We start from the raw sequence: 27,318 nt of genomic DNA, 5'->3' as shown, positions 1-27,318 counted from the left end.
GAGGAGAGGCTGAGGGAATTGGGATTGTTTAGTCTGCAGAAGAGAAGAATGAGGGTGGATTTGATAGCTGCTTTCAACTACCTGAAAGGGGGTTCCAAAGAGGATGGATCTAGGTTATTCTCAGTGGTACCAGATGACAGAACAAGGAGTAATAGTCTCAAGTTGCAGTGGGGGAGGTTTAGGTTGGATATTAGGAAAAACTTTTTCACTAGGAGCGTGGTAAAGCACTGGAATGGGTTACCTAGGGAGGTGGTGGAATCTCCTTCCTTGGAGGTTTTTAAGGTCAGGTTTGACAAAGCCCTGGCTGGGATGATTTAGTTGGGAATTGGTCCTGCTTTGAGCAGGGGGTTGGACTAGATGACCTCCTGAGGTCCCTTCCAACCCTGATATTCTATGATTCTATGAACATGCATCTTTTGACAAAAAATCAGTTTGATAAAAAAAATGTTGCCCAGCTGTAGTTATGACAAATTCTCTATTACTAGCAATCTTTAAATCAAGACTGAAGGTTTTCTAAATGCTGAAACAGGCATTAATTCAGGGAACTTCTATGGCATGTATAATACAGGAGGTCAGACTAGATTGGGGTAGGCAACCTATGGCACGCGTGACAAAGGCGACACTCGAGCTGATTTTCAGAGGCACTCACACTGCTTAGGTCCTGGCCACAGGTCCGGGGAGCTCTGCATTTTAATTTAATTTTAAATGAAGCTTCTTAAACATTTAAAAAACCTTATTTACTTTACATACAACAATAGTTTAGTTATATATCATAGATTTATAGAAAGAAACCTTCTACAAACGTTAAATGTATTACTGGCACGCGAAACCTTAAATTAGAGTGAATAAATGAAGACTTGGCACCACTTCTGAAAGGTTGCTGACCCCTGGACTAGATGATGAGAGTGCTCCCTTTCTGGTCTTATAGTCTATGAATCTGATTTCTTACACGTACATCACTGTTTTGCGTCTCAAATGAAAAGCATGGAAGCAGAAAATATCATTTTTTTCACAAGAGGCTTAGCTGCCAACTCTGGAGCTACTCCTATGGTGACATTTGTCGCAGGAGTGAGTTCTCTTAGGGGCTGCAGTGCAGGGATGCCTCCCCCGGAGGAAAATTGTGATTTTTCTCTTCTCCCTATCCCTCTTCTAATCTTCCCGCAGTGAAATACACTGCAGAAGCCAGTGCCAGCCACTACCTCATCTTCCTCTACTACTAGTTCTTCAGTCCTGCCAGCTAGGGAGCAGAGGAAGGCAGCAGGAATCAGTGACAGAAGAAGCAGTCTGGATGCCCATCATCCCCATAATCTCTAGAGGAATCCAGGTGCCCCCACAGGGGTGGCTCCAGGCCCCAGCACGCCAAGCACGTGCTTGGGGCGGCATGCCACGGGGGGCGCTCTGCCGGTCGCCGGGAGGGCGGCAGGTGGCTCCGGTGGACCTCCCGCAGGCATGCCTGCGGCGGGTCTGCTGGTCCCGCGGCTCGGGTGGAGCATCCGCAGGCGTGCCTGCGGGAGGTCCACCGGAGCCGCGGGACCGGCGACCGGCACAGTGCCCCCCGCGGCATGCCGCCCTGCTTGGGGCAGCGAAATCGCTAGAGCTGCCCCTGGCCCCAAGCATCCACCACAGGTACCCACCACCCTTCCACCCAGCTGCCCCAGGCATTCCAGAACCCACCCAACATCTCATCTCCAGATCGGGTCTAGGAGAGTAATTCCTACAGTCAAATGTTCAAACGGTTACTAATCCAAAGTATCTGAAGGTGACCAAAGAGCTTGCAGTTAAATGTGGGTGGTGGACAGTTCTGGGTGGGAGTGGGACTCTTAAGGATTGAGGAGACTGAGGATTTGGGGCTCAGCAGGAATGGGCCCTTGGGAATCAGGGGTGGGGGTAAACAGACCCTTGAGAACTGGGGGAGAGGAGCCCTTGGGAGCTGGGTAATGACAGGCCCTTGGGAGCAATGGGTCCGGCTTTGGGAGAGGGGACGAGGAGTTACCCAGAAGAAAAGGCTTGTGTGTCACGGGGGTGGGATGGGTGCAGTGGATTCTATGTGGTGATGAGCAGTTAGGTGGGGCTAAGCAGGAGTGAGAGGGGGACTGAGAACCCCCAAAAGGAAATGGGATTTACAGGAACCCGGGGTCAAGTATCAGAGGAGTAGCCGTGTTAGTCTGGATCTGTAAAAAGCAACAAAGAGGCCTGTGGCGCCTTATAGACTAACAGACGTATAGGAGCATTGTGGAAATTTTCAGAGGCAGGTATAAATATGCAGGCAAGAATCAGTCTAGAGATAACGAGGTTAATTCAATCAGGGAGGATGAGGCCCTCTTCTAGCAGTTGAGGTGTGACCACCAAGGGAGGAGAAACTGCTTTTGTAGTTGACAAGCCATTCACAGTCTTTGTTTAATCCTGAGCTGATGGTGTCAAATTTGCAGATGAACTGAAGCTCAGCAGTTTCTCTTTGAAGTCTGGTCCTGAAGTTTTTTGTTGCAGGATGGCCACCTTTAAATCTGCTATTGTGTGTCCGGGGACATTGAAGTGTCCTCCCACAGGTTTCTGTATATTGCCATTCCTGATAACAGCGCCACAGAGAACGTGGGCGGGCGAGCTGGGGAGGGCAGTGCGGTGCAGAGGGAGGCTGGCGGCCCTGGAAAGCCCCTCCCCGGGGAGTCAGGCTTCCCCCGCGCGGGAGGTGTCTGGGCATTTGGAGGGCAGACGCCTCACCCCACTGGCGCAGTCTTCGCCCCCACTCGCCGCGGCGGCCCCTTTAAGGGTGGGCGGGGGTTGGTTGTTAAGGACGCTGGAGGCGGGCCCGGCCTAGCTCGAGCGAGGCCCAGTTGCGGGATGGAGGCCGAGCTGGGGCTGGGCGAGGAGCCGCGCAGGGGGGCAGCCGGGGTAAGAGGGACCCGTCCCCGGGGGCAGCCGGCAGGGAGCGCTCAGCCCGCCCCGGGCCCGCGCGGTGGTGCCGTCGCCGGCCCAGCAGGGCGCTGGGGATCTCTCCCCCTTCCCCGGGGGGCAGGGCTGCTTCCCGCTGCTGGGCCCAGGGCGGGCTGCGAGCGCGGGCCCCGCCGAGCCCCCTCCATCCCCGCCGCCCCCCCATCTCTTATCGCCGCCGAGCCCCCCCATCCCCTGCCGGGGACTCTGTCCCCCCCGCCGAGCCCCCTCCATCCCCGCCGCCCCCCATCTCCTCCCCCCGCCGAGCCCCCCCATCCCCTGCCGGGGACTCTGTCCCCCCCGCCGAGCCCCCTCCATCCCCGCCGCCCCCCATCTCCTCCCCCCGCCCCCTCCCCCCTGCCGGGGGCTCTGCCCGTCGCCCGGGATTGTGTCCCTTACCCCAGGGCTCTGCTGTTCCGCCCCGTGTGACCGCACCCGGGGCGCCACTAACCACGTGAGAAGACCCAGCTCCTGTTTGTAATCACGTACAGGCAAAGACGACCCATGGCATCCAAAGGGCTTGGGGGAGAGGAATACAGTCCTCCCGTATACAGCGTTCATCTACATCTGATTTATCTTGTCCTTATACAAATAAATCTAAGTGTTGGCTCTCCCCAGCTGCCCCCGAGGCTGTTGTCAATTGGCTGTTTTTTTTAAATGCCCCTTGCTGCTGGGGTGGGTCTGGAGAAGGGACTTGGAGGAGAGTTTACTGGCCTTGTAGATCAGTTCAGGGAATGTGTGCCATGTAAAGGGGGCCACTTGGAAAATGGTCCAGAGATGGCTGTGAGAGCAGTGAACAAATGATGGTCCTAGTGCTTGTATTGTTTTTGTCCTGTTTGTGATTCTTACAGTACAGTGCTAATGTTGCATTAGGGAAGTTATTTGGATTCTATTTCTCTCTCTCCATCACCGTGTACTTGCTGCCCTGAAGTTGCTACTGTCAGTAACGGTGCTCTCTGCCCCCCCAGATGGCCAAGATGGGCCGACGAGCTCGCCAGGATTCCTTTCCCGAGGAGAATCGTCTCAGCAGGAAGAATTCCTCTGCCACTTCTACTGGAGAGGTGGGTACCATGGACAGGATAACATGCCTGCAGCCTAAGGTGCCACTTAAATCCGACATTGCCCATTACAGAGGATTCTGCATGTCTTGTGGGGTCCTGCTTCACCAGTGTAGGTCTACCCCTGACTATGTCTTGTTCTTATTGCTGGGGCCCACAGTGCTATTCTGTATTTCCCATTACTGTGCTGCTGAATGTTTGACTGAGTGCAGTCCTAGTGTTTCCAACATGTGTAACTGTACTGGGGTGGGGGAGGGCAGACATGGTCTATGATGATTTTCCATGGGAGAGATGTGCATGGTGATATGGAATATGCTGGTATTGGGGAATCTGAGGATCTGCACTGGAGTGCCTCACAAAAAGCAGTGTGATGAATGTAGCTGCTTTCTTTGAGTGATCTTTTTCCACATGGATTCTACTCTTGTTGCTCATGTGCCCTGTGCTCACAAGATCAGATTTTTGGCCAGCTGTGTCTGTTGGTCTTGTGTCCTAGGTGCCATCATGTTCCACCCCAGGGCATAAAGGTCTGATGGGGCTCAACCATCCTTCTTTAATCCTTCTTACCATCCATGGCAGTGAGATGGAACCCCTGCAGTGTCTGCCCTTTCTCGGTGCACGGTGCTGGTGTTAGTTAAAACAAGAGGTAGTGACTTAATTAATACGTTTTTAGTTAATAAAAGCTATATATAATTTTTTCCTTAAATTTGTTAGACTTGAGTTCCTTCTCCTACCCAGGGTACAAGCATTATAGCAGAAGCTTAAAGTCACTAGGCTTTAAGACCCATCCTTCACGTGGCACTTGGATGCCTATTAATGATGGACATTCCCAGTACCTACTCCGCTGTTGTATTAATTTTGATGGACTATATGGGCACAAAGAGTTAAAGGTGTTAACATGATTCTGTCACTGTCCAGCATTAAACAATTTTACACAAAGTTTGTTGTACAGAGACCTCCGCCTGCTTAGAACCATGGCAAATACACCATTAAAAATCTTTAAAACCTTTTATTAAAGTTACTGAAAAGAAGGAAAAACAGTTTAAAACCTTTGAAATATAAAGTGTTAAATAAAGATTTTATTTTAACAACATCTCTTGTTCCCTTTCCATTTAGCTGGAGACAGTTTGTGGAAGGAAACCCCCTGCCAGCCCCTTTGACAGTCTTTTAGATGGTATTAAAGATAGTAATAACTATTCTTCTTTGGGGGGAAAGAGAAGTTAGTTGAGATGGGCTGGAGCTCTTGGTGTTAAAGTCCAGTCCTGTTTCCTAGAAGACAAAATAAGACAAACCCACTCAATAGGGGAGAGAAAAGAACAGCAATGATAGAAAATGCAGCTTCTGTCTGTGGCATTGACTTTCACTTGCAACCTCACAGCTGGAAAAACACAGGCACAGCACACAATCTTATCGGCCACTCTGAGACCTGGCAACCTTATACCAGCTTTAGGCTGCTTAGGGCATTGAATTTAGCTGCCTCTTTTTGGTCACACGCTCACAGCAGTGATGCAGAATATACAGCCTTGGCTGGCTAAATCAGACTCTTCTATGAGATAGAAGGCCAAAAGAGAAGGATAGGAAAAAGACTAAATAAGATGGGGAAGAAAAAGGACACGTGGGAAGGTGACAGTCTCGCATCCCAGGTGGTGGTCGGGATTTAGCCAGACCCAGTGGAGGAAATTGTCATCTGGGTCCCTTTCTCTGGCTAGGTCTGGTCAGGACATTTTTCAGGATCAGAACAATGAAGGCCCAATGGGTCATAGCAAATCCTGGGGTTCCAGGAGACAATGCAGGTGGCAGCCATGATGGTGAAGTTCATTCTTTCTGGTCCATCCATCCCTCACCCAGCCACTGTTGTCAGACAGCTTCTGATTTTCCCCACAAAGTCTTCTATTTTAAGGACCCCAAAAGGGGAGTGATGGCCCATCCTTTCATTATTTTGTTCACCAATTAGGCTTAATTTTTGACACGCTAATTTGGGTCCACTGATTTCCAGTACAACACTTTTCGTGTTTACCAGGTGTGATCTTAACACTGTCCTTGAATTGTAGGCCTTTTGGTTTGGATTAATTCAGTCTGTCTTGTCTCACTTTTGCACATTTCTTCCATTCACATTTGTTATAGGTTATTATGACATTTTATGAACTTTCACTCTTTGTGCTCACAATGAGGGTAGATTTGTAGGCTCGGTTATTACAGTACTGCCCTGGAGAAGGGTCCATCCCAGAGCAATGTTCCATTTGTCACTCTTTTTCCAGGTGCAATCTGTGTGAGAGAAGCCAACCTGAAGCTGTTCCTCCTTGAGAATTTGATGCAAGTCTCCTCGCATACTGAGGAGAAGGCTTCAGCCAGACCTCAGGCATCTGCTAGTGCCTCTCTCTCTTAGTGCCCTGGTGGGCTGAGATTCCACCCCAAGCTCCTGGGTAACATCTGCTCAGAGCCTCATTTGTCCACTTCTACATCAGTGTTAACAACTTCTGATCAGCAGAAAGGAGCACTGCTCCAGAGATGAGCCAAGGTACTGGTCACCATCCCTGGCACCTGAGTCACTAGACTCTTGTCTTGGGCTCATTTGTTTAAGGGCCATAATCTTAGAAAGGCTCCTTCTGGTGTCCTGATGCTCAACTCCAAAACAGCAGGTGCAGTGCCCGCTCAATTGGCAAACTGCGCTGCCCTTGGTACCCACCCTGGCACTGAATGACTGAGTACCTGTAGCCGGTGCACTCAGAGCTTCAGTATTGTGCACCTCAGTACTGACTAGCTCTGTTATACCTGCTACTTTGGCAAAGACTAAGGCCTTGGCTATGCTTGCGAGTTACAGCACAATAAAGCAGCCCTGGGTGCCCTAGCTCACTCCCCATCCACACTGGCAAGGCACGTAGAGCGCTCTGACTCTGCAGCTACAGCACTGCTGGTACTCCACCTTGGCAAGTGGAATAACATTTGCTGCACCCCCGTTGGAGCACCGCAGCACTAGTGTGAATGAGGTGTTGCATTACTGCACTGTGATCAGCCTCAGGAAACATCCCATAATCCCCTTAAGTCAAGTGGCCACTCTTGTCGTTGTGAAATGCCCTTTCAAAGCTCTGTTTTGGAGAAGCCAGCTGCTTATCAGCTCAGAGAAACAGTAAACATTTACTGTTTGCTTTGAGTGAGTGAGAGAGAGGCGGGGAGGGGAGAGGGGGGTCTGAACTTGCAAGACAGCATGCTGACACACTCTCAGCACCCCAAAACCCACTCTCTCTCCCCCCCCACATTCACACAACATACTCCCTGTCACACTCCACTCCCTTCCCCCTCCCCCCCATTTGAAAAGCACATTGCTGTCACTTGCATGCTGGGATAGCTGCCTATAATGCACCAGTCCCAATGCCGCTGCAAGTGCTGCAAATGTGGCTACGCCAGTGCGCTTGAAGCTGTCTGTGTGGACAGATTGCAGCGCTTTCCCTACTGCGCTCTACGAAGGTGGGTTTAACTCACAGCGCTCTGTTTGCAAGTGTAGCCATGCCCTAAGTGACTGAATGCTGGGCCTGGTAACTGGTCACTTATCCTTGAGAGATTGAAAGTAGTGATATCCAAAGCATCTGCTTTGGAGTTACCAGTATACTAGGTTTAAGAGGTATGCCTCGTACCAACCTCTCCTATGCTTAGACAGGGCATGTGATATAATGGCCCCTCCCTTGGAGTAGCCAGAAGTGGAATCCATGTGGACAATTGCTCGAAAAAGAAAGGTTACTTACTTTGCAGGAACTGTGGTTCTTAGATGTGATGTTCACATGTAGTCTATGACCTGCTCCCTCTTCCCATTACTATAGAGTCCTATACCACTTGGGTTCTATACTGGCAAAGAAACTGAGGGATGGTTGGGCCTGCTCAGCCTTTTATGCCCTGAGGGGAGTGTGTGTGGCGGGGGGTAGGGTGCAGGAGGGCACCTAGGACACAGACATGGCCCCAATGGACACTGCCAGCTGAAATAATCCAATCTCCTGTGCAGGGTGTGCATGTGTATAACCCACACACCTCCTGGTCATGGTGTTCTCTTCCCCTCTAGTGGCACTGAGACCACTTAGGGATAAATGAGTCGGCTACAGCCTTAGCTAAGGGTATGTCTACACTACCCACCGGATCGGCGGGTAGTGATCGATCTATCGGGGATTGATGGTCTAGATGCGATACATCGATCCCTGAACTTGCTCCCCGTTGACTCCGGAACTCCACCAGGGCGAGAGGCAGAAGCGGCGTCGACGGGGGAGCCGCGGCCGTTGATCACGTGCCGCAAGGACGCAAAGTAAGTCAATCTAAGTCGATCTAAGATGCGTTGACTTCAGCTACGCTATTCTCGTAGCTGAAGTTGCATATCTTAGATCAATATCCCCCCGCCCCCAGTGTAGACTCAGGCCTAAGGGCCATGTGGCTTTTAGCTCATGCAGTAGAGGCTTATGCATTTAGCTCCAGAAATCCCAGGTTCGATCCCACCTGCTGATGATCGGGGTCTGTCAGTGTTACATGTGCACCAAGAATGAAATCTGTGTGGGTAATATATCATGCAGAACCACAGTTACTGTAGGGGATCTGGTCATACTCAGGAGGCAGTGGCTCTAAGATACATAGCTGCAGCCTCCTGCATATATAAATCAATTGTGTGACTTGAGACCCTTTCTGGGCTCTGGTGCTCTTGCAGGTGTATTTATTCTCTAGAACCCCCTTTTCACCACTCTAACCTGCACCTATGTGTGGTTTGGGACCTTTTATTCTTTAGGGAGAAATGACTTTATCTACTCTCTGTTGGCCTTGTTTGTAACTTAGCTTCCTTCTTAGGCAGTCCCTGGACAAGCATCTGGTTTGCAGCAGCCTTCTGCTGCCTTTGCAGTTGAACATGCATGGCCCAACTCTCTCCTGTCTTGGATTGTTTTTCACTGACACCCACACAAAGCAAATGTAAAATGTCACCATTGTGAATGGGGGGAGTTGAGACACACACTCTCCGGGTGTGAATGATTACACAAGGTGTGTGGCAGGGGAGAATCAGGTGCACAGTGTCTTTTAGTTGTTGCTTGTATTCGTTCCAAGCTGAAATCCAGAGACTCATGTTGGGGGCCTTTAATGTTTTTTCTTTTTTCATAATTTTTCTTTCTCTTTTCCTCCTGCTGATCCTTCTAGGAAGAAGACACTGAGGAAAAGGTAGACCTTGTAGGACTAGAGGCTTCTGGGTAGATGCTGGCTTCTCCTAGAGAAACTGGCAAAGCTAACCTGTCAATGCAAGTGGAGATTGCCTTGAAAGGGACTTTCACACAGGAGAATAAAATATAATAGTCTCATGCCTCAGGCTCAATGATTTGCCTGCTTTCCCTTGGCTCTTACTGCTATCCTTTGTTTCATAGGGACTTCCCTTCTTCCTAGCTGATGCATCCTACACTAAGGTCACAGTCATGCATGTTGCCACAGAAATGGTGGGGACATCCGATTCCATGTTGAAGCCAATGGGAGTGGAGGAGCTGGGAAGGTGCTGTGCCCTCACTGAAAAACATAATATCAACAATTAGTGACCAAGGTGTCAAACTGGAGACTGGGTTTTCATTTTATCTATGGTATGCTTGGCAGGATGCCCTAGTGTGAAAGCTCCCCTTTAAGAGTCACAGAGTCCTGCTGGTGCCCATCAGGAGGCCAGTCAATAGACAAGCTGGGTTCTAGCTAGGATGTGTGCCTGTGCCCTTTCTGTGATGTTCTTCTGCCCCTGGAACTTGGTTGCACCCCTTGTATTCTCACGGCACCAACTCCTTGGGAAATGTTATCGCCCGGAGGGAATCTGGTGAGTTTGGGTTTGTGCTGAGCTCCTGAGTTACATGAAGGGAGCTGCATTTTCAATAGTGCTCTTCTGTATGGATTTACCATAACTAAAAGACATTTCACAGCATTCATTTAGAAAAGGGAGTTCTGACTGCTGTTCAGGATGTACTAGAAACTCATCAAATGGGCAATTGTTTCCTGGGGGAAAGCTTGGAAATGCTTCTGAATTTTCTGAAAAGCTTCTGGGTTACGTGTCTTGTGTAGTTTCTGCCTATGGCAGGAGTCGCTATTGCCCAGTCCTCCTGGCTAAAGCTGCTTATTGTATATATTAGATACACAAACGCTTCTTTTAGCTGAAGAAAGGTAGAGAGGAGAAAGCACCATCCCAATAACCTAGTGGTAGCATGGCATGTCCTAGCTGGTCTTCACTCCCCTCACCAGAAGGAGCTGGACGTTCTGCAACGGTTGAGCCCTGGAGGGAAGGTGGAGTGGCCCTCCTTTCTTCTCCCTCACTGCCAGCAGTACTGCTGAGCTCCAAAGCTTTGAAGAAGTGCTTCCTTTCTCGGTCCAAAGGTGAGGGGGAAATGGGTTGCATCCTCTCCAAACAGGAACGTCTTTTTCAGAGCAGATGCTCCCTTCCTCCCAAGGCTTCCCTGAGCTATCTGGTTAAATACCAGCTGATAAACATGGTATCTTATTGGTCTGTGTCATGTGAATCTCTTCCTAAGGCCAGTGCCTCTGGGCCTGATCCTACAAGGTGCTGATTGCATTGAAGTCAGTGGGAGTTGAGGATGTTTAGCAGCTTGGTGTCAAGCCCTCTGCATGTGATGGGAACTACTGTGCATGAGGCAGCTCAACAGAGAAATGACTGTGTCTGCCACCTACCAGTCAGAACACCACCTGTTACCAGGTCCTCAGTTGTCAATTGTCTGCTGAATCAAAGCTATGGGGGATCAGCCCTTTCTTTGGGGTTTTTATTCCAATCCTAGAAAGCCTGTATGAGGTCCCATTCTGGAGGGGTTATTATGTGTGAAGGCTAAAGTCCAGGAAGGAGACTCTGCCTCACACCTCATTACTTCTGGCCACAGGACGTTACTTGCAATTGGTCTGATGCCTGTCGTAGAGAGAGAAACAGCACTGCAATTCACAATTTTCTTTTCATAGTATCATAACAGTTAATGGTAAGATAGATCCACCTAGTTCACCCATTCTCCTGCCAGGTCAGGTCAGGATCGTTCCCTATATTAGAAGCCCCAGGGTTGTGTCCCAAGTAGTTTTCACTGTCTCAAGCGATGGGACTTCCCTTGGAGGATGATTCCACAGACTTTCTTCTTGCTGTTGGGAAGAGAATCAACCTAAATCTTCATCAGGTTAATTCTGTCTGGTTAGATCGAATTGCATCCCCCTGTATCACCCTAGATCAGCAGTTCCCAAGCCAGGTCCTACTGAGCACTTGCTGGGAATCTGTGGAGAGCTGGTTGGTCACATGGTAGTAGCTCCTCCTGGCTGCTACATTTCATTAAAATAAACAATATTTTCCTGACGGGACTTTTCCATGTGAGCAGTTGTTGCTACAGAGATGTTGTGTGAGGGGAGGGAGAGGCAGTGTCAAAGAGGCGATTGTTCTAGTGAGAAGTGATCATTACTCCGAAATACTTTAGGACCACCTGGCCTAAATCCCTGCCTTCCTCCCTAGGGTTTACACCCTTCAGATACCTGATCATTCTTTATATTGAGGTTACATTTATAAATAATTTTATAACAGGAAAATAAATGGTTAATTGCTGTAGGGTCTGATGGATCAGTAAGTTGCTTATAATCATCTGTAATGCCTACTACCTGTGTCTATAAAATGTTTATAATCTCTATTAATCATTTATTAACCCTTTATAAAACCATTATAAATGGAATCTACTATGAAGTGTGACCACAGACTTCTGCAGCTACAATACATCCCTCCCTTAGTCATTGCTCAGCCAAGCTGAAATACTTAGCTTCTTTAATCATCTGTTTGAAGTTGGCCCCTCCATTGCCCTGATGACTCATATAGCCCTTCTCTGAACTCTCTTTGGGCTGCACTGAGTGTTTATAATCTGGGCTTTTCCTGTCATAGGTATGTTCCCCACTGGGGGTTGGAGATTATTGAACCAGCAGCATTTGTGCTCTTTGTGTGAATGTGCCTGCTGAAGTCCTGCCCTCCATCCATCTGCCTGCTCCAGGATGTGTTCTGCATCCCCTGGCTTAGATTTGAATGCCTGCCAGGTTCAACCAGTCATTGGGCTGTGCTTTCCAAGGCTGCCTATGACACATAGCAAAGGGATGGAATGGTCAATGGAATAATAAAGGGTCTATCCCTGTATCTCGGCTTGTGGCAAGGAAGAGAACATAGTTTATCTGGAGGGGCAAAGTGTGTTGGAGTGAGAAAAGGGGTGGGAACCAAGACTCCTGGATTCTGCTCCTGCTCTGCCACAGATTTGGTGTGTGACCTTGGACAAGTTCCTTCTCCAATCTGTGCCTTAATCCCTTTCTGTTAAATGGAGATAATGTTGTGTGGAGATTGACTAATATTTGTAAAATTTGTAATTTTATTTAAATTAAGCTGGTCATTTATCAGGAATGCAATCATGATTAATAATGTGAGCTGTTGTTGGAAACACAGGTGAGGAGAATATAAAGCAAAGTACTTTACATATGTAATTTAGTATGGGCCTGATTATGCAGGTGAGGAGCCCCATTAAAATCAATAGTGTTACTAGTGTGACTGAGGCTTGCTCACCTGGGTAAGACTTTGCAGGATCAGAGAAAGCAGAAAGTGAAACAGTGTTTTTTCTTGCCTAGTTCTTGTTCAAGCACCTAGCTCTGTATTTGGATCGATAGCCCTGTTTACATAGAAAGCTCTAATCTGATTCTATTAGCCACCCCCAAACTTTCTCAGAACCTAAATACACCTCTACTCAGATATAATGCTGTCCTCTGGTGCCTAAAAATCTTACCGCGTTATAGGTGAAGCCACGTTGTATCGAACTTGCTTTGATCCGCCGGAGTGCGCAGCCCCACCCCCGGAGCACTGCTTTACCGCGTTGTATTAAAATGTGTGTTATATCAGGTTGCGTTAAATTGGGGTAGAGGTGTATTGACCCCCAGGCATTCCAGTCTGAGAGTTCCAGAAGTTAGAGTAAGATGCTTTTGAGTCCACTGTTGCATATGCCCAGCAGTGGGTTTATCCCAATGGGGGGATTATTTATTTATTTTGAGGAAGCATCTGCTCTGTGCTAGGTGCTTTCCCAATATCCCCTGCTCTGAGGAGTTTAGAACTGAAGGAGTCCTGTCTTGCTCCAACAAGATACTTCAATCCTTCGTATTAGTTATTATTTGTATAGTGGTAATGCCTAGGAGCCCCAGTCATGGACCAGGACTCCATTGTGCTAGGTGCTGTACAAACAGAACAAAAAGCCCCTGCCCCACAGATTTAACAGTCTAATTAAGATCTCTTGCTCAGTAGGGTTCTGCTGTCCCCCATGTTGCTTGACTATGGAGGAGCGCTCAGCTAAGGCTAACCCCTCTTGGTATGGGACATGCTACCAAAGCTTTGCATGGTTTGGTGTGGTGTTGGGGGTGGGAGTTGATAGCTCTCACAGCGAGAGGCATCTCAACAGAGCCTGAGAGAAATAAGTGCCAGCTCCAAGGCTGTATTTCTTGGCGGTGTTTTCAGTTGTGAATGCCATCCCAGATTTGCTTGGCAAACATGTTTGTCCTGGACTGGGCTGAACTTACCTGCCATGTCCAGGAGATTCTGCTGGCTACATGGATTCTGTTATTCTCTGCTATTAGGAGACGCATCCTCCACCAGAGGGGAGCCAGTGTTTCGGAAGTCATGGGCTGTTACACCTGTATATTTTTGAAGTGGACTTGCTTCTCTTTCTATGTGGTTCTCTGTTGCCTGCAGACATGCTGGACTCCCAGCCATTCCTGGGCCTGCTCAGCTGGAAGTTGGCCAGATTCTCCAGGAGGAATCTGAAAAATGCAACTAAACTCATGTTCCCTAATTAGGCCAACTTCCCCAGTGTGAGCCCCAGCATCATATGGCCTGGCGCTCCCCAAGGCCCTGTATTGCCTCTCTCCCACTCCCCCCTGCACCCCAAGTGGCCAGCCAGCAGGGCAGTTATTTTCAGCCTGTTAAGGTTATCTATTGGCCTTTCCATGACATCTTCCTTCATTCTCACCAAAATAGCTCTTCTAATCAGCCACGTTTCCCAGCCTTTTTTGTAGCATCCTCTCTGTTCAGCTGGTCTAGCTGTTGAGTTGCTCAGCAGCTCCCTGGGTGGGGAGGAGTGACAGACACTGGGAATCCCATGGGAAATAGTTTTATTAAAAGATTTTTCCACACATGTATTTCATGCTTTGAATGCTTCTATCCTGAGCCCACTAAAGGAACTGATGGAGGGGTATAGCTGGATGAGAACATTTTGCTACCAGTACATAGCCCTAGGGAAGAGCAAGCTGATTAAAGGGACCTTTTTGTATATAACCAGGATGGGTGGGAGGGGCATTACTGTGTAGCCTTGGGGTGAGGAGGGACATTGTTCTGTTACCCCAGGGTCGGAAAGGATAAGCCATTGGGGGGAGTGAATTGATGTATAGGTGTGAGGAGAGAGGGAAGGATATAAGCCATAGGAGGGCAGGACCGGGTGCCTTATGCTTCAATATGTGTACTTTATTGAAAGGACAGAAACATAGGCCTGATTTACGTAGCTGTATATGACCATTGTTTTACGGCATGAAGTCCTGACAACTGTTGTACAGCATAGGCTGCTGTTGCTTATCCCCTGTGATAGGTGGTAGAGATCTTTTGGGGCTCTAAATGAGGGTACATATACACTACCTGCCGGATCGGCAGGTAGTGATCGATCTATTAGGGATTGATTTATTGCATCTAGTGTGGATGCGATAAAATCGATCACTCTGCCATTGACTCCGGAACTCCACCGTGGCGAGAGGCAGAAGCGGAGTTGACGGGGGAGCGGTAGCGGTCAACTCGCCGCTGTCCTCATGGCCAAGTAAATCGACCTAAGATACGCCAACTTCATCTACGCTATTTGCGTAGCTGAAGTTGTATATCTTAGGTCGACACTCCCTTTCTCCCCCCTCCCCCCCCCCAGTGTAGACCTGAGTTCCTTGCCATCTTGATGCACCTCTGACCCAATTTTCCTAGTAAAGGGAAGTAAGTGTCTACTAGGATAAAAGGGTCCTGGAGAAGTGAAGACCCAGTCCTCCAGGGATTTAGGATACCCCTGGGAACTCCTGGGAGACTGATTTGCTAAAGGCAGCTTTACTGCTTTCTAAGAAAGGCCTTATAAAGAAAGATGGCCCCTAGGGGGTCTGATAGTGGGGACCACTCTCCATTATCCTAGGAAGCTAGGGGAGTTGGTTTGGGCAAACCAAGGAATCAGGCCTTCCCCACGTCTTGTTCTGTGTGATGGTTGTACAGACTGTTTTCTTTGTGTGTCTGCCCAGAGGCACTGGGGCTATTTGAGTCAGAATTCTTCTGTTTGGAGATAATTAAAACTAATTCATGAGCCCTCTCTGAGGAGGCAGCTTTTCTTAGCTGTAGAGAAGCCTTGGGTGACTTATTGTGTAGACTGAAACTGAAGACTGGCCCTTCTTTCGCTCCACTCTGTGGTTGTTGTTAAATGAAAATAAGGCATCTACATACAACCCCTCCTGCCACCAGACCTCCACCCCCAAAACTACTGCCTGGGACAGGGAGCTGGGCCTTGTGCTTCTATCAGATGTTGGGTAGGAGGTATGAGATACATGGGATGGACCACTGTTGACCTGTCGTCATGGCCTCTCAGGTTGGGATTGAGGCCCATGTGCCCTCTGACACACACTGTTGGTGTCGTTTGAGTTCATATTTCCTGCACAGAGTGCTGATGCCTCTCAAGGGGTGTCACGATGATGAAGGAAAGTGAATCCACGTCTCCAATCCCTTCTGAGAATCTGTTTATGGGAAGGATCCAGTGCATCCATAACCTGCCTTTGTAACACTAATCATCTTCTGAAAGGGTTGCCTGTTCCTCAAGTTCCAAAGAGAGGCAGTTTACCTCTCTTTACCTCTGCTGCTGTAGAGGCACAAGTTAATAGGAGTCTGGAACCCCCACACAGTGACGTAGGGAGCAGAGGAGAAGCCAGCCTAGAATTACTGCTATCTGACAAGGAAGAGGAACTAACTGAGAATAGTAGGAAGGAGCCAGTGACCACTAGTTGTTGGAATTCAGCATAGTGAGGAATAGGGGTTCACAGCTCCTCGCAAGGTATGACTAATAGGATTCAGGTAATTATGGGGGGCAGTGAGCAACATGCAATGGATTGTATTTAAACTCTACTGGTGAGGAAGGAGGTCTGGGGAATCCTTAAAATCACAAAGACACAGCAGACTGAATCCCTGTAGGAAAAAAAATTGGTAGTGGCTTGGTTCTTTAATGTGCAAGGGACATTTTCCAGGGACTGGAAGTAAGAGAGCTTCTTGAAATGGGTATCTGAACAAGAATATATAATTTAGTTAAAACTTGGAAAGAGCTAAGGGCATCAAGAAAACCGAAGTAGGCTATATCTGTACTAGAAATGCTATGGCAGCACAGCTGCAGCTGTGCCACTATAGCGTAGACACTTAGTAGAGCAATGAAAGGGGTTCTTCTATCACTGTAGTAAATCCCCCTGTCCAAGAGGCAGTAGCTAGGTCAGTGGTCCCCAACCTTTTTGTGACCAGTAGCACATTCATGTTTTCAGAAGAGTGTGGCAGGTGCCAACAATTTTTCAAGGCTTATTTTGTATTTGTACATTAAATAATACAAAAAAACATATTTAATATTACATAATATATGAATCCAGAGAGAAGAGAGAAGCCATGAGGGCAGAGAACACTGGCGCCCGCAGCCCCGGAGTACTCTGTCCCCAGCAGGCGCGGAGGCCCGGATTCTCTCCCTTGCTGGGCACTAGGCGGGTCCCGCGCCTGCCAGGGACCGAGAACACTGGCACCCTCAGCCTGCAGCCCCGGAGCTCTCTGTCCCTGGCAGACACAGGGATGCAGCTTCTCTCCCCTGTGGGGCACTAGGCAGGCCCTGCACCTGCCGGGAACAGAGAACACTACGCCCGCAGCCTGAGTTCTCTGTCCCCGGCAGGTGCAGGGCCGTGGTTTCTCTCCCCTGTGGGGCACTAGACGGGCACACATAAATGCCCCGGAGGGCGCCATGGTGCCCGCGGGCACCACGTTGGGGACCACTGAGCTAGGTTAATGGAAAAATTCTCCTGTTGACCTAACAGTGTCTACACCAGGACTTAGGTCAGCTTAATTATGTTGCACAGAGTGTGAAATTTTTTGTGGACCTGGACGATGTATTTAAACTGACCTAACCTTTGTAGTGTAAACCAGCCCCTAATTAATGCAGCCAAAGAGGCTAAAGAGAATAAAGTATTTTATAAGCATGCCAAGAAATGGGAAAAGCTAAACTAGAAAGTTGTCCACCAATAAACCAGGGTGACACCCATTGAGAACTGCTGGGTGCTCATCTTTTTGAAAGTCCATTCATTTATTTAGGCACCTAATTATGTATTTAGGGGCACAGAGGTCTTGACCACTTTTGGTCATTAAAATCCTTCAGCCCACTTCATAAAAATTGGTGCATCTAGTCTGGAATTTGGCCAGTACACCAGAACTGTATCCCTAAATTCCATGTGAAGTTTCAACTGGACATTACGTTCTTTTTAGTTTTGTCTTGAATTCTTATTTAGGGCTGCTTGGGGCAGCCACATCCATCTCAGAAGTGGCTGTATTTTGGTGATGTGTGACGTATTGCTTGCATTTTAAGTTGTAAAACACTTTGAAATTTTTTAGATCAATGATGCTATATAATTAATTAATGATTGCAACAAGGGATGTGGTGGATTCACCCTTACTGGAAAAATTTTAATCAAGAATCAATTTTTTTTTCCCCTAAAAAGTATGACTATTTAAATTAGGCATTAATTCACAGAAGTCCTATGGCCTGAGTTACACTGGTGGTCAGACTAGATAATCACAGTGGTCCCTTCTGGTCTTAAAACTTATGAATAAATGTAAATTATTATTTTAAAAAATGTATATGGTACGCTAACCTAGTTATGGTACTTTACAGGCAAATAGACAAAGATAAAGCCAATGATCCTCAACTGATTCTTGGCCTGACCATCACTGTGGCTGAATATTCCTTGTAGGTAATCCTGAAAGAATTACTGGGCTTATTGCAACAGAAATAAAGGAGCTGTGGGAATAGTGGAGCATTAGTGTTCTGGACGTTAAGAACAACATGGTCTGTGTGTTCAGTGGGGAGAGGTTGTAAGGTGGGTGAAGCAGTGGGGTTAAATCCCAATTACACAGTGAAGTCAAGTCTTGGTCATAAACCAGGGCATGTTTTCAGAAGTACCCTCTAGGGTTGGGTGCCTGAGCTGAAGCAACCTTGAACCTGAATGTTGACCTTAATAGTTTGGGATTAAAACCCAAGTACTGTGGAAAACACGATTTGGGGCAGAGGCTGGAGGTATTGGGTCCTCCTCTCGGTTCTGTCCCCTTGACTCTTTGGCAGCATTCATGTAACTCATTAGACACATGAGGTGTTTTTGAATGTGCCTGGGGGACATGGGCTGTAGGCTGTCTGTGGGATTGTGTAGAGCTGTGGAGGGATCTGAACAGGAGGGTCAAGGTTGCATGTATAGGGAAGGACAGTTGTGTGAGGAGATGTAGGGGTGGGATGTGTGTAGGGTTTTTTTTGTATGTGGGCGCGCCCATATGTGGTGTGGTTCTTTTCCCTTTTTTTTCTGAGCTCGGGAGCACACAAATCATCTGAATTCAAAATGCTCCTTTTTTGGCACTGCAGCCTCTTCTGTAGTTTGGCATCTTAAGAATCTGGGGGAATCGTGTAAAGATCAGAAAACTCCATTCACTTGGGGCCCTGAAGGCTTTGCATTCTGTGACATGGTCATTCCAGTCGACTGAGCTCTGTCCCCTGCGGATGAACCCATATAAGGAGGCCATTTCCTGCATTTCACGTTCTCTGCCTGTCCCTCTGCCCTCCCGCGCTCCCTTTGCTGAAGAAAGCCAGTATTTTGGAACTGCAGCTCCCAGCTAATTTCTGTTCCCTGTTTATTTTTGGAGAGTGCCTATTTTTGCTCCTCCCAAAGAGCTATGCAGGGTCATGCCCCCTTCTTACAGCAGGCAGCAGTTGCCCCTGACAGGCTATGTCCATTTCCCACACTCTCAAACAATACTTCTGCTTCTAGAAACAAACAGAGGAGACCGTCTGACTCAGGGTTACCACCAGCCTTTCCTCATTGAGAAGTTGGAGACCCTTGGCCGGCCTTGTCTCAGAGTTCTCCTCCTCCTGCACCTCTCACTCTGAGACCAGGAAATCTTCAGTATTCACTCATCCCTTTCCCCTTTCTTAACTAAAGTTCAGGAGAATGTCCCCATTCCGCTACCCCTGCCTAAGGGTTGAAGCTCCCTTGGGATTATTGTGCCGCTCTCCACATTTGGTGCTGTAGTCTTATGAATCTCTCTAGACCATCTGCTTTTTCTGGACAGCATCCTTTGGGGCTATGAAAATCTGAAATTGTTTGCCCTGCCTCATCACACACACTACTGCATGTCATGCAAACTGCTAAGGCCTCTGCTGTATCAGGTACTTCAGTACCCTGGGAGAGGAGAATTGAGCCCAAAGCTGCAGGTAGCATGGGCTGGACACACAGACCAGCGGCCTACTGGCTCCCCTTATGGTCTCGGAAATTCTTATCCCAATTCCTGAGCCACATCCCCACCTGCCTATTGCCATGGCCACACAGCACGTCATAGGAAGGAGCAAGATAATAGGAATAATTATCTTCTAAAAGTCCAATTCAGTCTCCTAAGTGTCTTGTCCTGTCCGTCTGCCTGTCTTGAACAGAGAGCTCCTTGGGGGTAGGGAATGTGTTAATTTGTTGTGCACTTCTGATATAAAACAAAAATGAGTGCAGTTTAACAACACTAAACAGCAGATGCACAGAGAGGGCAGCACCCACAGGCTGGACTGCCACCATCCCCGGCATGTTTTGGCTAGGTAGCATCTGAGCCTTGTGTATGTGAACTTGAGACTCAGCTAGGTCCCTGATACAGTGATGCATCCTATGTTGTCTCAGACACTTTAAAACCTGTCTGGCAACATTTCTGTTCCTTTGTTTTATAAAACACTGTTTTAAAAACAGCACCTCAGTGTTGGACTCAAACTTCTTGCCAGGTAACTCTCTGCAGGGGTCAATATGAGTGAATCTAGTGTGAGGTGGTCTGGTTGGAACTGGGTATAACATATCATCTTTCTTGTGTGTGTCTCTTATTCTTAAAGGGCCCTCCACCTAAACCCCCACGCCGGCAAGGAGGCTGGGCAGATGATCCTGTAATGGCACCTTCCAAGTGAGTACCAGCTTCTTTCTTTCTCCGGGTGGGCTTAGGCATAGATTGATTGAACATCACCTTTTAGGGCTTGCTGTCACAACCACTAGAGTTATCTTCCTGAACCTCGTATGCTGCCTCTGTCTCTAATGCTATTGTGAGCCAGCCCTCCAGACCTCCATCCTGCTGGGGGCAGCTGACTGACTCTCCTTATGTGCTACTCTACTCAGGCCTCCAGATCTGTGTGAAACCAGTGACAGCATATCCCTTGCCTGCTGCAGTAATTGGGAAGGGGTGTGGAGGTGGGTTTAGAAGCATGTCCAGGAAAATACTCTTCCTGGCTGAGCTCTTTCCACAAGAGGATCCCATTGGTGAATAGTAGAGTCCTACTGGCAGCTAGGGCACTCCACAGAAGTAATCAGGATTTTGTGTCCAGCCTTGGTGGAAGAGTGAAATTGATCAGTGTTTGTGTGTGTTTGGTTGGGGGAGTGTAATCTCTAGGAAGAAGTCCTTATGGTAGGATCCCACATTGCTGGGGGCAGTCAGGGATGGAATTCAGGGAAGAGAGAAGTCAGGGAAGGAGTGGGACTCAGTACAGCTGGAGAGTTCAGGATGGAAGATGTAGGGAATCTAGAGGAAAGAGGAGATCAGGACATGCCAAGAGACGGGGGATCTGGACTAAGGGCAGGTGGAGTTGAGAGGTGAAAACTTCAGGCTACTCACCAAAGGCTGTAAAGTTAAGTGGGCTCTGCCTCACCTGTTGATAGACCTAAAAAGTGGGAAGGGGCCATTTGTATTAGGCCCAGGTAGGATGTGGGGGAGTTGCTTGTATTTCTCAGCATACACTTGAGCGTATCTGCTGGCTTGGTCACATTACTCTGGGGGCTCTCCAGTTTGTGAAAGGACTACGTATGCCTCTTCCAGAAGTATGCCGGGTTCATGGGGCCCTGAGGACAGGATGGAGCATTCAAGGATCCCCTTGGCAGGTCCTATATGGCAAAGGTCCCTCAAAGCCTAACTGGACCAAATGAAATAGGTGGCCCTTTCCCCAACAGTGAGCCTACCTGGAAAAAGTAAGTTTCTGGGGAAGTTACTGCTTGTTATTAGAAGAACATAGTGAAGTAGATCTTCTGGGTTCTGTAGCTGAGGGGAGAGCAGAAGGAAAGTGCACAGCCTGAACTCACCAGCTCAGAGGAATGGGATGCAGGGCACCTGTTGTTATTTCTCTAGCATCCTGAAGTATGCTGAGCACTTCAGAGATTTGATATGGCAGGTTTTTGGCCAGGAAAGTGTCCAGTCAAATTAGACACAAATCTGACAAAGGAGCAGGACAGAAGATCAAGGGAGATGGACCATCTCTGTGGGAGACCTGGTTAGCTTGGCATCTCAGGCACCTTCTGGCTTGAGTAACGCTCCAAGACTCAGTGGAAGTGGCCACTTGATGCAAGCCATTATTGATCAGCATTAAGGGCCACAGAAGAAATTTTTTGACCATTTCTGGTAACTGTCAGTTTTAGGGGCATTATTCTGATTTTTTTCAAAGTTGGGAAAGGAGAGGTTTGGATAATCCCCTGTTGTCATTTGTCTTTTCTTTGTGATTCCAGCTGTGGATTCTTCAAACACTGATTTCTCCATCTGTCTCCATCCCTTCCTTCCAAGATGCCAGTGCTACTAGGGCTGTTTCTACAGCATATCGCGTACTAAATTTTGCTTGTGAAGTGTCTGAGTCATAGGCTGATGTCACACATGTTGATGCAGCTGGGTTGTCTCTATTTTCCCAAGGCTTATCTGTGCACAGCTTTTTGTACCAATTTGACTGACTATATTGGTTTGGAAGGCCATCTAGTTAAATCAGTACGACATGCTTCCCCCCACCTCTTCCCTCACTGTGTGGTTGCGGTTACGCTGTTATTGATGTGCTTACGTTGATATAGCTACTGCCAGTATAAGCACTGATACCAGTTTAACTGTGCCCATGCTAGGAGACTGCATCCTTTAAATATATTTGTTTCTAAACTGGTGGAGTTAAATCAGTGAAAAACCAGTCTGTAGACAAACCCTCAATGACTTTTATTTAGGAAGGGAGGGCTGGAGATAGAGCTGTAGTTAGATTTTTCTCTGTCATGTGCGGGTGTATTGCAAATCAGCTAGTCTATGCATCTATTTATTTAATGGCCTTGTAGTTATTATTCTGTCCCCTTATGCAGCCTCACCTCTTTGTTCCAGTTCTGACTATGCTGCCTGTTGCACTGGTAGCCTTGTTGATTTATCTGCAGTGGCACTTAGACTTCTTTCCTGCTACATTAATAGTTTCCAGAGCCTGTCAGTGTGAGCAAGTCACTTGAAATTGTCCTTCCAATGTGTGCCCCCTGGCAGTTGTCATGGCAGAATTTCATCTACCATTTTGTTTTCCATTGTTCCTAGTTTTGCTGGATCCTTCGGGAGCCCCTCACAACCCTCCCTGGTCTTGTCTCACCTGGATAACCTATGTCATTAGCATATATCCCACCTTACTCTTGGCTCTGTCTGCCAGATCATTACTACCTCAATCTGTCGCAAGGTGGGGGTAGGTAGCCTCTGGTTCTCCCAATACTCTATTTCATTTTAAAAATACTTGGCATGAATAGGGTCTTTCATCACAAAGGTTCCAAAGCATCTACAAATCTGTCACTTAATTTCTAGAGGCCACCAAAGTGGCACATTTTTATAAGATTACAAAGAATCAGGCATGAAAAGGTTAATTAAAACTCCCAGTAGCCCCGTGAAATAGCTATTCTTATTAGTACCCTCACTTTTATAGATGTGGAAGCTGAGACAAAAAGGTTAAGTGGCCTGGGACTCTGCTGTAACCATTATAACACTCGTCACTACTATTTGCCATCATCTGTTTTTCTTCCAATGGGGTGTCCCTGAAGAACTTCCTCTATATGTTTTTAATTTAACTGAAGAGAGAAAGGGAAGAAACAGTTTTTCTTAGTGTCAGCCCCGGTGCTACTTCTTCCAGCCCTAGCACTCTGGTGACTATATAAGTACCTAGATAGATATTTGGGGCCTAATACTCTGCTATACAAATTAATAGTAATAACATAATCGTTTTGCTGTGAATCTGCTCTTCAACCAGCAGAGGGAACCCAAGCTCTGCTGTGAGAGCAGTGCTTATGCCCTTGATGGCATCATTGCTGACACTCCTGAAAAACAGTAAATGGTTTATTGCCGTGTTGGCTCATGCGTCATAAGAGGCAAAGAGGTGGAAAAGTGTTTACCAATGGGAAAAGTCCAGGCTTCAGGCAAAGAGAATTTGTTTTTGAGCATCCATAAGGATTTTGTAAGTGGAAGTATTTATATATTTAAAAAAAAAAAACTTGCCAGGGTCCCTTTCAATCAAATAACTAGGGTGACCAGACAGCAAGTGTGAAAAATCGGGACAGGGGGTGGGGGGTAATAGGAGCCTGTAGAAGAAAAAGACCCAAAAATCGGGACTGTCCCTATAAAATCGGGACATATGGTCACCCTACAAATAACTGCTGTCCTCACCTAAGACATTTTATTTAAAGTCTTTTCCATTTTTATTTCTGCCAGTCTTTCTGTCCTTGCTTTGCTGTAAGGACATTTGCATGAAACCTGGTCTGTTTCCCTTCATTCTCATCAGCCCTTGTGGTTTAGTTCTCACAAGCCTCTCCTCAGCATCTAGTGGTGGTGGTGAACAAATACAGCCACTTCAAGGTGCCTTCGCAAGCAGCTTTCATCAGGACATCTCCCGCAACATGTGCACACATGAATCTGTTGTCCTCTGGTGGACATGGAGGGTTCCTGATGGTGGCATTTTGGGAACAGGCAGCCTTAGGAATAACTGAAGCTGCTTCCTTTGGAGAAATGGTGGCATGTCCTGGAGAGTAGGTGTGGGCATGGTATGCCCTGGAGCATGGATATGTTGAAATGTCCTGGGGCAGGAGTGGCAATATAATGCCTTGGAGAGTGCATGTGATAGTAGGGAAGCATTGGTGGACATTTGAGAGAGTAGGGGCAGGTGGGATGCACCCTAGAGCATTGCAGTGGTGGTGGCATGACCTGGGTACAGAAGTTGTTTTGGGCTCTGGAGGGTGGGGAGTGGCAGCACTGGGCCCTGGAGCTGGAGGAATGTGATTTATGGGATTAAGGACTTGAATGTATTGAGGGCTCTGGAGATAAGTAAAGTTAAAGCCATCTGGTACAAGAAGATGGGACTTAAAATATGCTCTCTTGTCTGTGTGAAATGGCCCTTGAGAGCAGCTGGTTTATAGAACCTCTGGCCGTCCCTATCTAGCAAGTGGGAATAGTAAAGTGTCTGTGAGATTCTGCATTTGGGCATGGCAAGGCGGGAGGGCGTGTCATTTCTTCCACCCTCTATTCCCAATACAGTGTTGTTGAAATAAATCTAAGTATGTGCTTCCCTGTGATGCTGCCATGGTAGGAGCTGAGTAAGGCTCCTGGCTGTGGGGAAGCCTGTAGCAAGGTTCCGTCACCATGTCTCACTGCCACCTGTAGCTGTTCTCAGCAGCGTGGCGAGAGCAGGCAGAGGAGAGCAAGGTGGCCAAGCGAGGGAGCGGAACTTAGAAGGAGAAGGAAGGAAAGGAAGTCTGATTAAGTTTTGTCTTGACGTGTCTGTTTTTGGGTTTGTCCCTGCATTGATCTGCAAGGGAATGAGGCAAGTAATGGCCCCTTGGGGACCTTCAGGACTTTCCTCTCAATGTCAGCCGTCATTTTCAATCACTCTCTCCCTCCCAGCCATTAATTTTGGCCCAGGATCATGGGGACTTGTCCATCTATCACTCCTAATTGACACTAAATGATCTGTCAGTTTATTGATGAACGGCAGGAGTGGAATTGTCACAATATATTTTACTTTCTAACAACTCCTCCTGACAATTTTACCTTGTCCATCTCACTCTCCTCACATAAATCTCCATTGGCCTCTCGTTCTTTCTCTTGGGCTGTTCTGGTGCCAGCCGCCTCCATGCCATCGGCACGTGTCAAGGACATCAAGATGGCGATAGAGCTGCGGTGTGCAGGCCCAGGGTGTGTGAGGGCTGCCTTTTTTTTTTTTTTTTAAATAGGCTGTATGTTCCGGGAATGCTAACTGGTTCCTGTCCTCTTGTCCCTCCATGTCATTGCCAGGATAGTATTCTCCTTGCATCTAGCAACTGGTGGTTATGTTCAGCCCCAGTAAAAGGCAAAAAACAATGGGCAGAAGTCACCCTAAGAGACTCTCAACTGGGCAGTAGCAAGTGGTGAGAGAAATATTTCCCATTTTAATCCAGCACAGTTCTTGGTTACAGTGGAATTGCCTGTGAAGGGGCAATAATTGGACTTTTGCCCTTTCCTGCTTCTTTGCGATGGGTATTGCTGGCCTGAAATGGGGTAGGGCCTTTTTTTTTTTTTTTTTTTTTAAGTGGTGTTTTCTGTTTGTGTTTTCTTTATGTTAGACAGGTAGGTCTTCTTTGACCTGTTTTTCCTGATGGACACTCTGCTTGACTGGAGAACCAGTGGGATTATGGTATCAGCTGGTGGAGTTGAGAAGGGAATATCTGCAAAAGATTGAGCATCCTAGTCTCTTCAATTGGGGGTAAAGAAAACACTCTCTCTAGTTCTCTGCTCCTCCAAGGCGTTCTCCAGCAAAACTAAGGGACACAAAGACCAGACTTGATGTTCCCGACCTCCCTGCGGCCTGCCACTTCCCACAGCTCCCATTGGCTGGGAACGGCGAACCGCGGCCACTAGGAGCCGCAGGGGGCTGTGCCTCCGGACGGTCAACGTAAACAAAACGTCTCGCGGCCTGCCAGTGGATTACCCTGATGGGCCACATACCGAAGGTTGCCAACCCCTGATCTAGAGTGAGGCAGCAGCATTTGTGCCCAGAAGCAGAAACACAGGTGCCTAGGGAACTTCTACTGCACAACTGTAGGCGCCGAGTGAGTTCAGACACCTACAGGTTAGGCAGCAGCTGAACAGGGCTTTTGTGGATCGTAAGGGTGCCTAAAATGGGATTTAGATGCCTAAATCTGGGGTTGAAGTGCCTAAGTACCTTTGAGGATCTGCACTCATGTCTTTTTGAGCCAATCTGTGCTGGGACAAACATGTTTTCATCATTTTTGTATGGATGCAGGCCAGTTTGATTTAGAATTCTTCAAATGTAACCCTTCTCTCTTCTCCCTGTGATGAATCCACTCTCTTAAAATAAAATGTATCTCTGAACATCACGTCTTCCCCTTTTCTTCTTTTCTTTTTAATTTTTTTAGCAAGAGGGCAGCTTGAAGCAGTTTTGGTTAGAGGTTATTCATAAAAGAAAAGTGGCTTAGATGTGCCAGGAAATATGTTAATATGCAGACTGAACCCTCCCCGCAAGTCTGCAAATGCTCCTGTCCTGCATGCGCGCACACACGTGCGCGTGCACACACATCTGCCCTTGTACCTCTCCAGTGGTGAAAGTCAGGTGGAAAAATAAACTTTTTTTTTCTCATTTGGGAGGCATGCATTCTGGAACACACTCTCTTTCTCTTCCCCCCACCCCAAAAGGCTATGAGGACTGCAGTGCCACCTGCAGAGAGACTTGGTGCAGTCTGATCTGTTTGTTTCTGCAAGATGTCTGGTCCTCCCCAATAACAGCATTTATTTCTGAAAGTAGCTCCTCTGAGAGAAAGGTGCCACATGTTAATGGAGATGTATCTGATATGGTGCTGTTGTGATGTTACTGTTCTCCAGGGAGGGAACTGAGCAAAGAAAAATCAAGTGTGGTTATTAGGACAAGTCCCCAAGGAAAAGAGCAGCAGCCGCTTTAAAACTATGCTGGACAGAACCCTGGAGAATAGACGTAGGGACCAATCCTGCTCTGGCCAGAGGTGAGGACCAGAGCCATTCTATCGGAGCTGTGTTGCTTGCAGATCTGTGAGCATCTTATCTAACGTCCTTTCATGGTGGGATGCCTGTCTCTTAGGCCTCTCCTTGCTTTCATCCCCCCATTGCAGCTAGATGTGCTCACTGGGAGCATGGCTAGCATGATGCGCAGCCTGAGATGACACAGCTGTTGGCACTGCTGGGAGCTCTGCAAGTTGCACA

The 27,318-nt window shown here is 47.8% G+C and overlaps 1 protein-coding gene across 2 annotated transcripts in view; it reads left to right on the top strand.

Annotated features, from left to right (window-relative positions):
* The first annotated feature begins 2,733 nt into the window (after positions 1–2,733).
* The window catches only part of IFT43 (intraflagellar transport 43), a 61,607-nt gene continuing 37,022 nt past the window's right edge, over positions 2,734–27,318 (top strand). Inside the window, exons 1-4 of one of the 2 annotated variants that reach the window (XM_045013840.1) lie at positions 2,734–2,889; positions 3,897–3,989; positions 9,144–9,164; positions 20,180–20,247. In XM_045013840.1, coding sequence (XP_044869775.1) covers positions 2,839–2,889; positions 3,897–3,989; positions 9,144–9,164; positions 20,180–20,247 — 233 coding nt within the window. In that variant the 5' untranslated portion in view covers positions 2,734–2,838. The remainder of the gene's footprint in view (positions 2,890–3,896; positions 3,990–9,143; positions 9,165–20,179; positions 20,248–27,318) is intronic. The other variant, XM_045013839.1, reaches the window with a different exon arrangement.

This window comes from Mauremys mutica, chromosome 4 (assembly GCF_020497125.1).
Source record: "Mauremys mutica isolate MM-2020 ecotype Southern chromosome 4, ASM2049712v1, whole genome shotgun sequence".
Classification (NCBI taxonomy): Eukaryota; Metazoa; Chordata; order Testudines; family Geoemydidae; genus Mauremys; species Mauremys mutica.
This window is presented reverse-complemented; position numbering and strand designations above follow the sequence as displayed.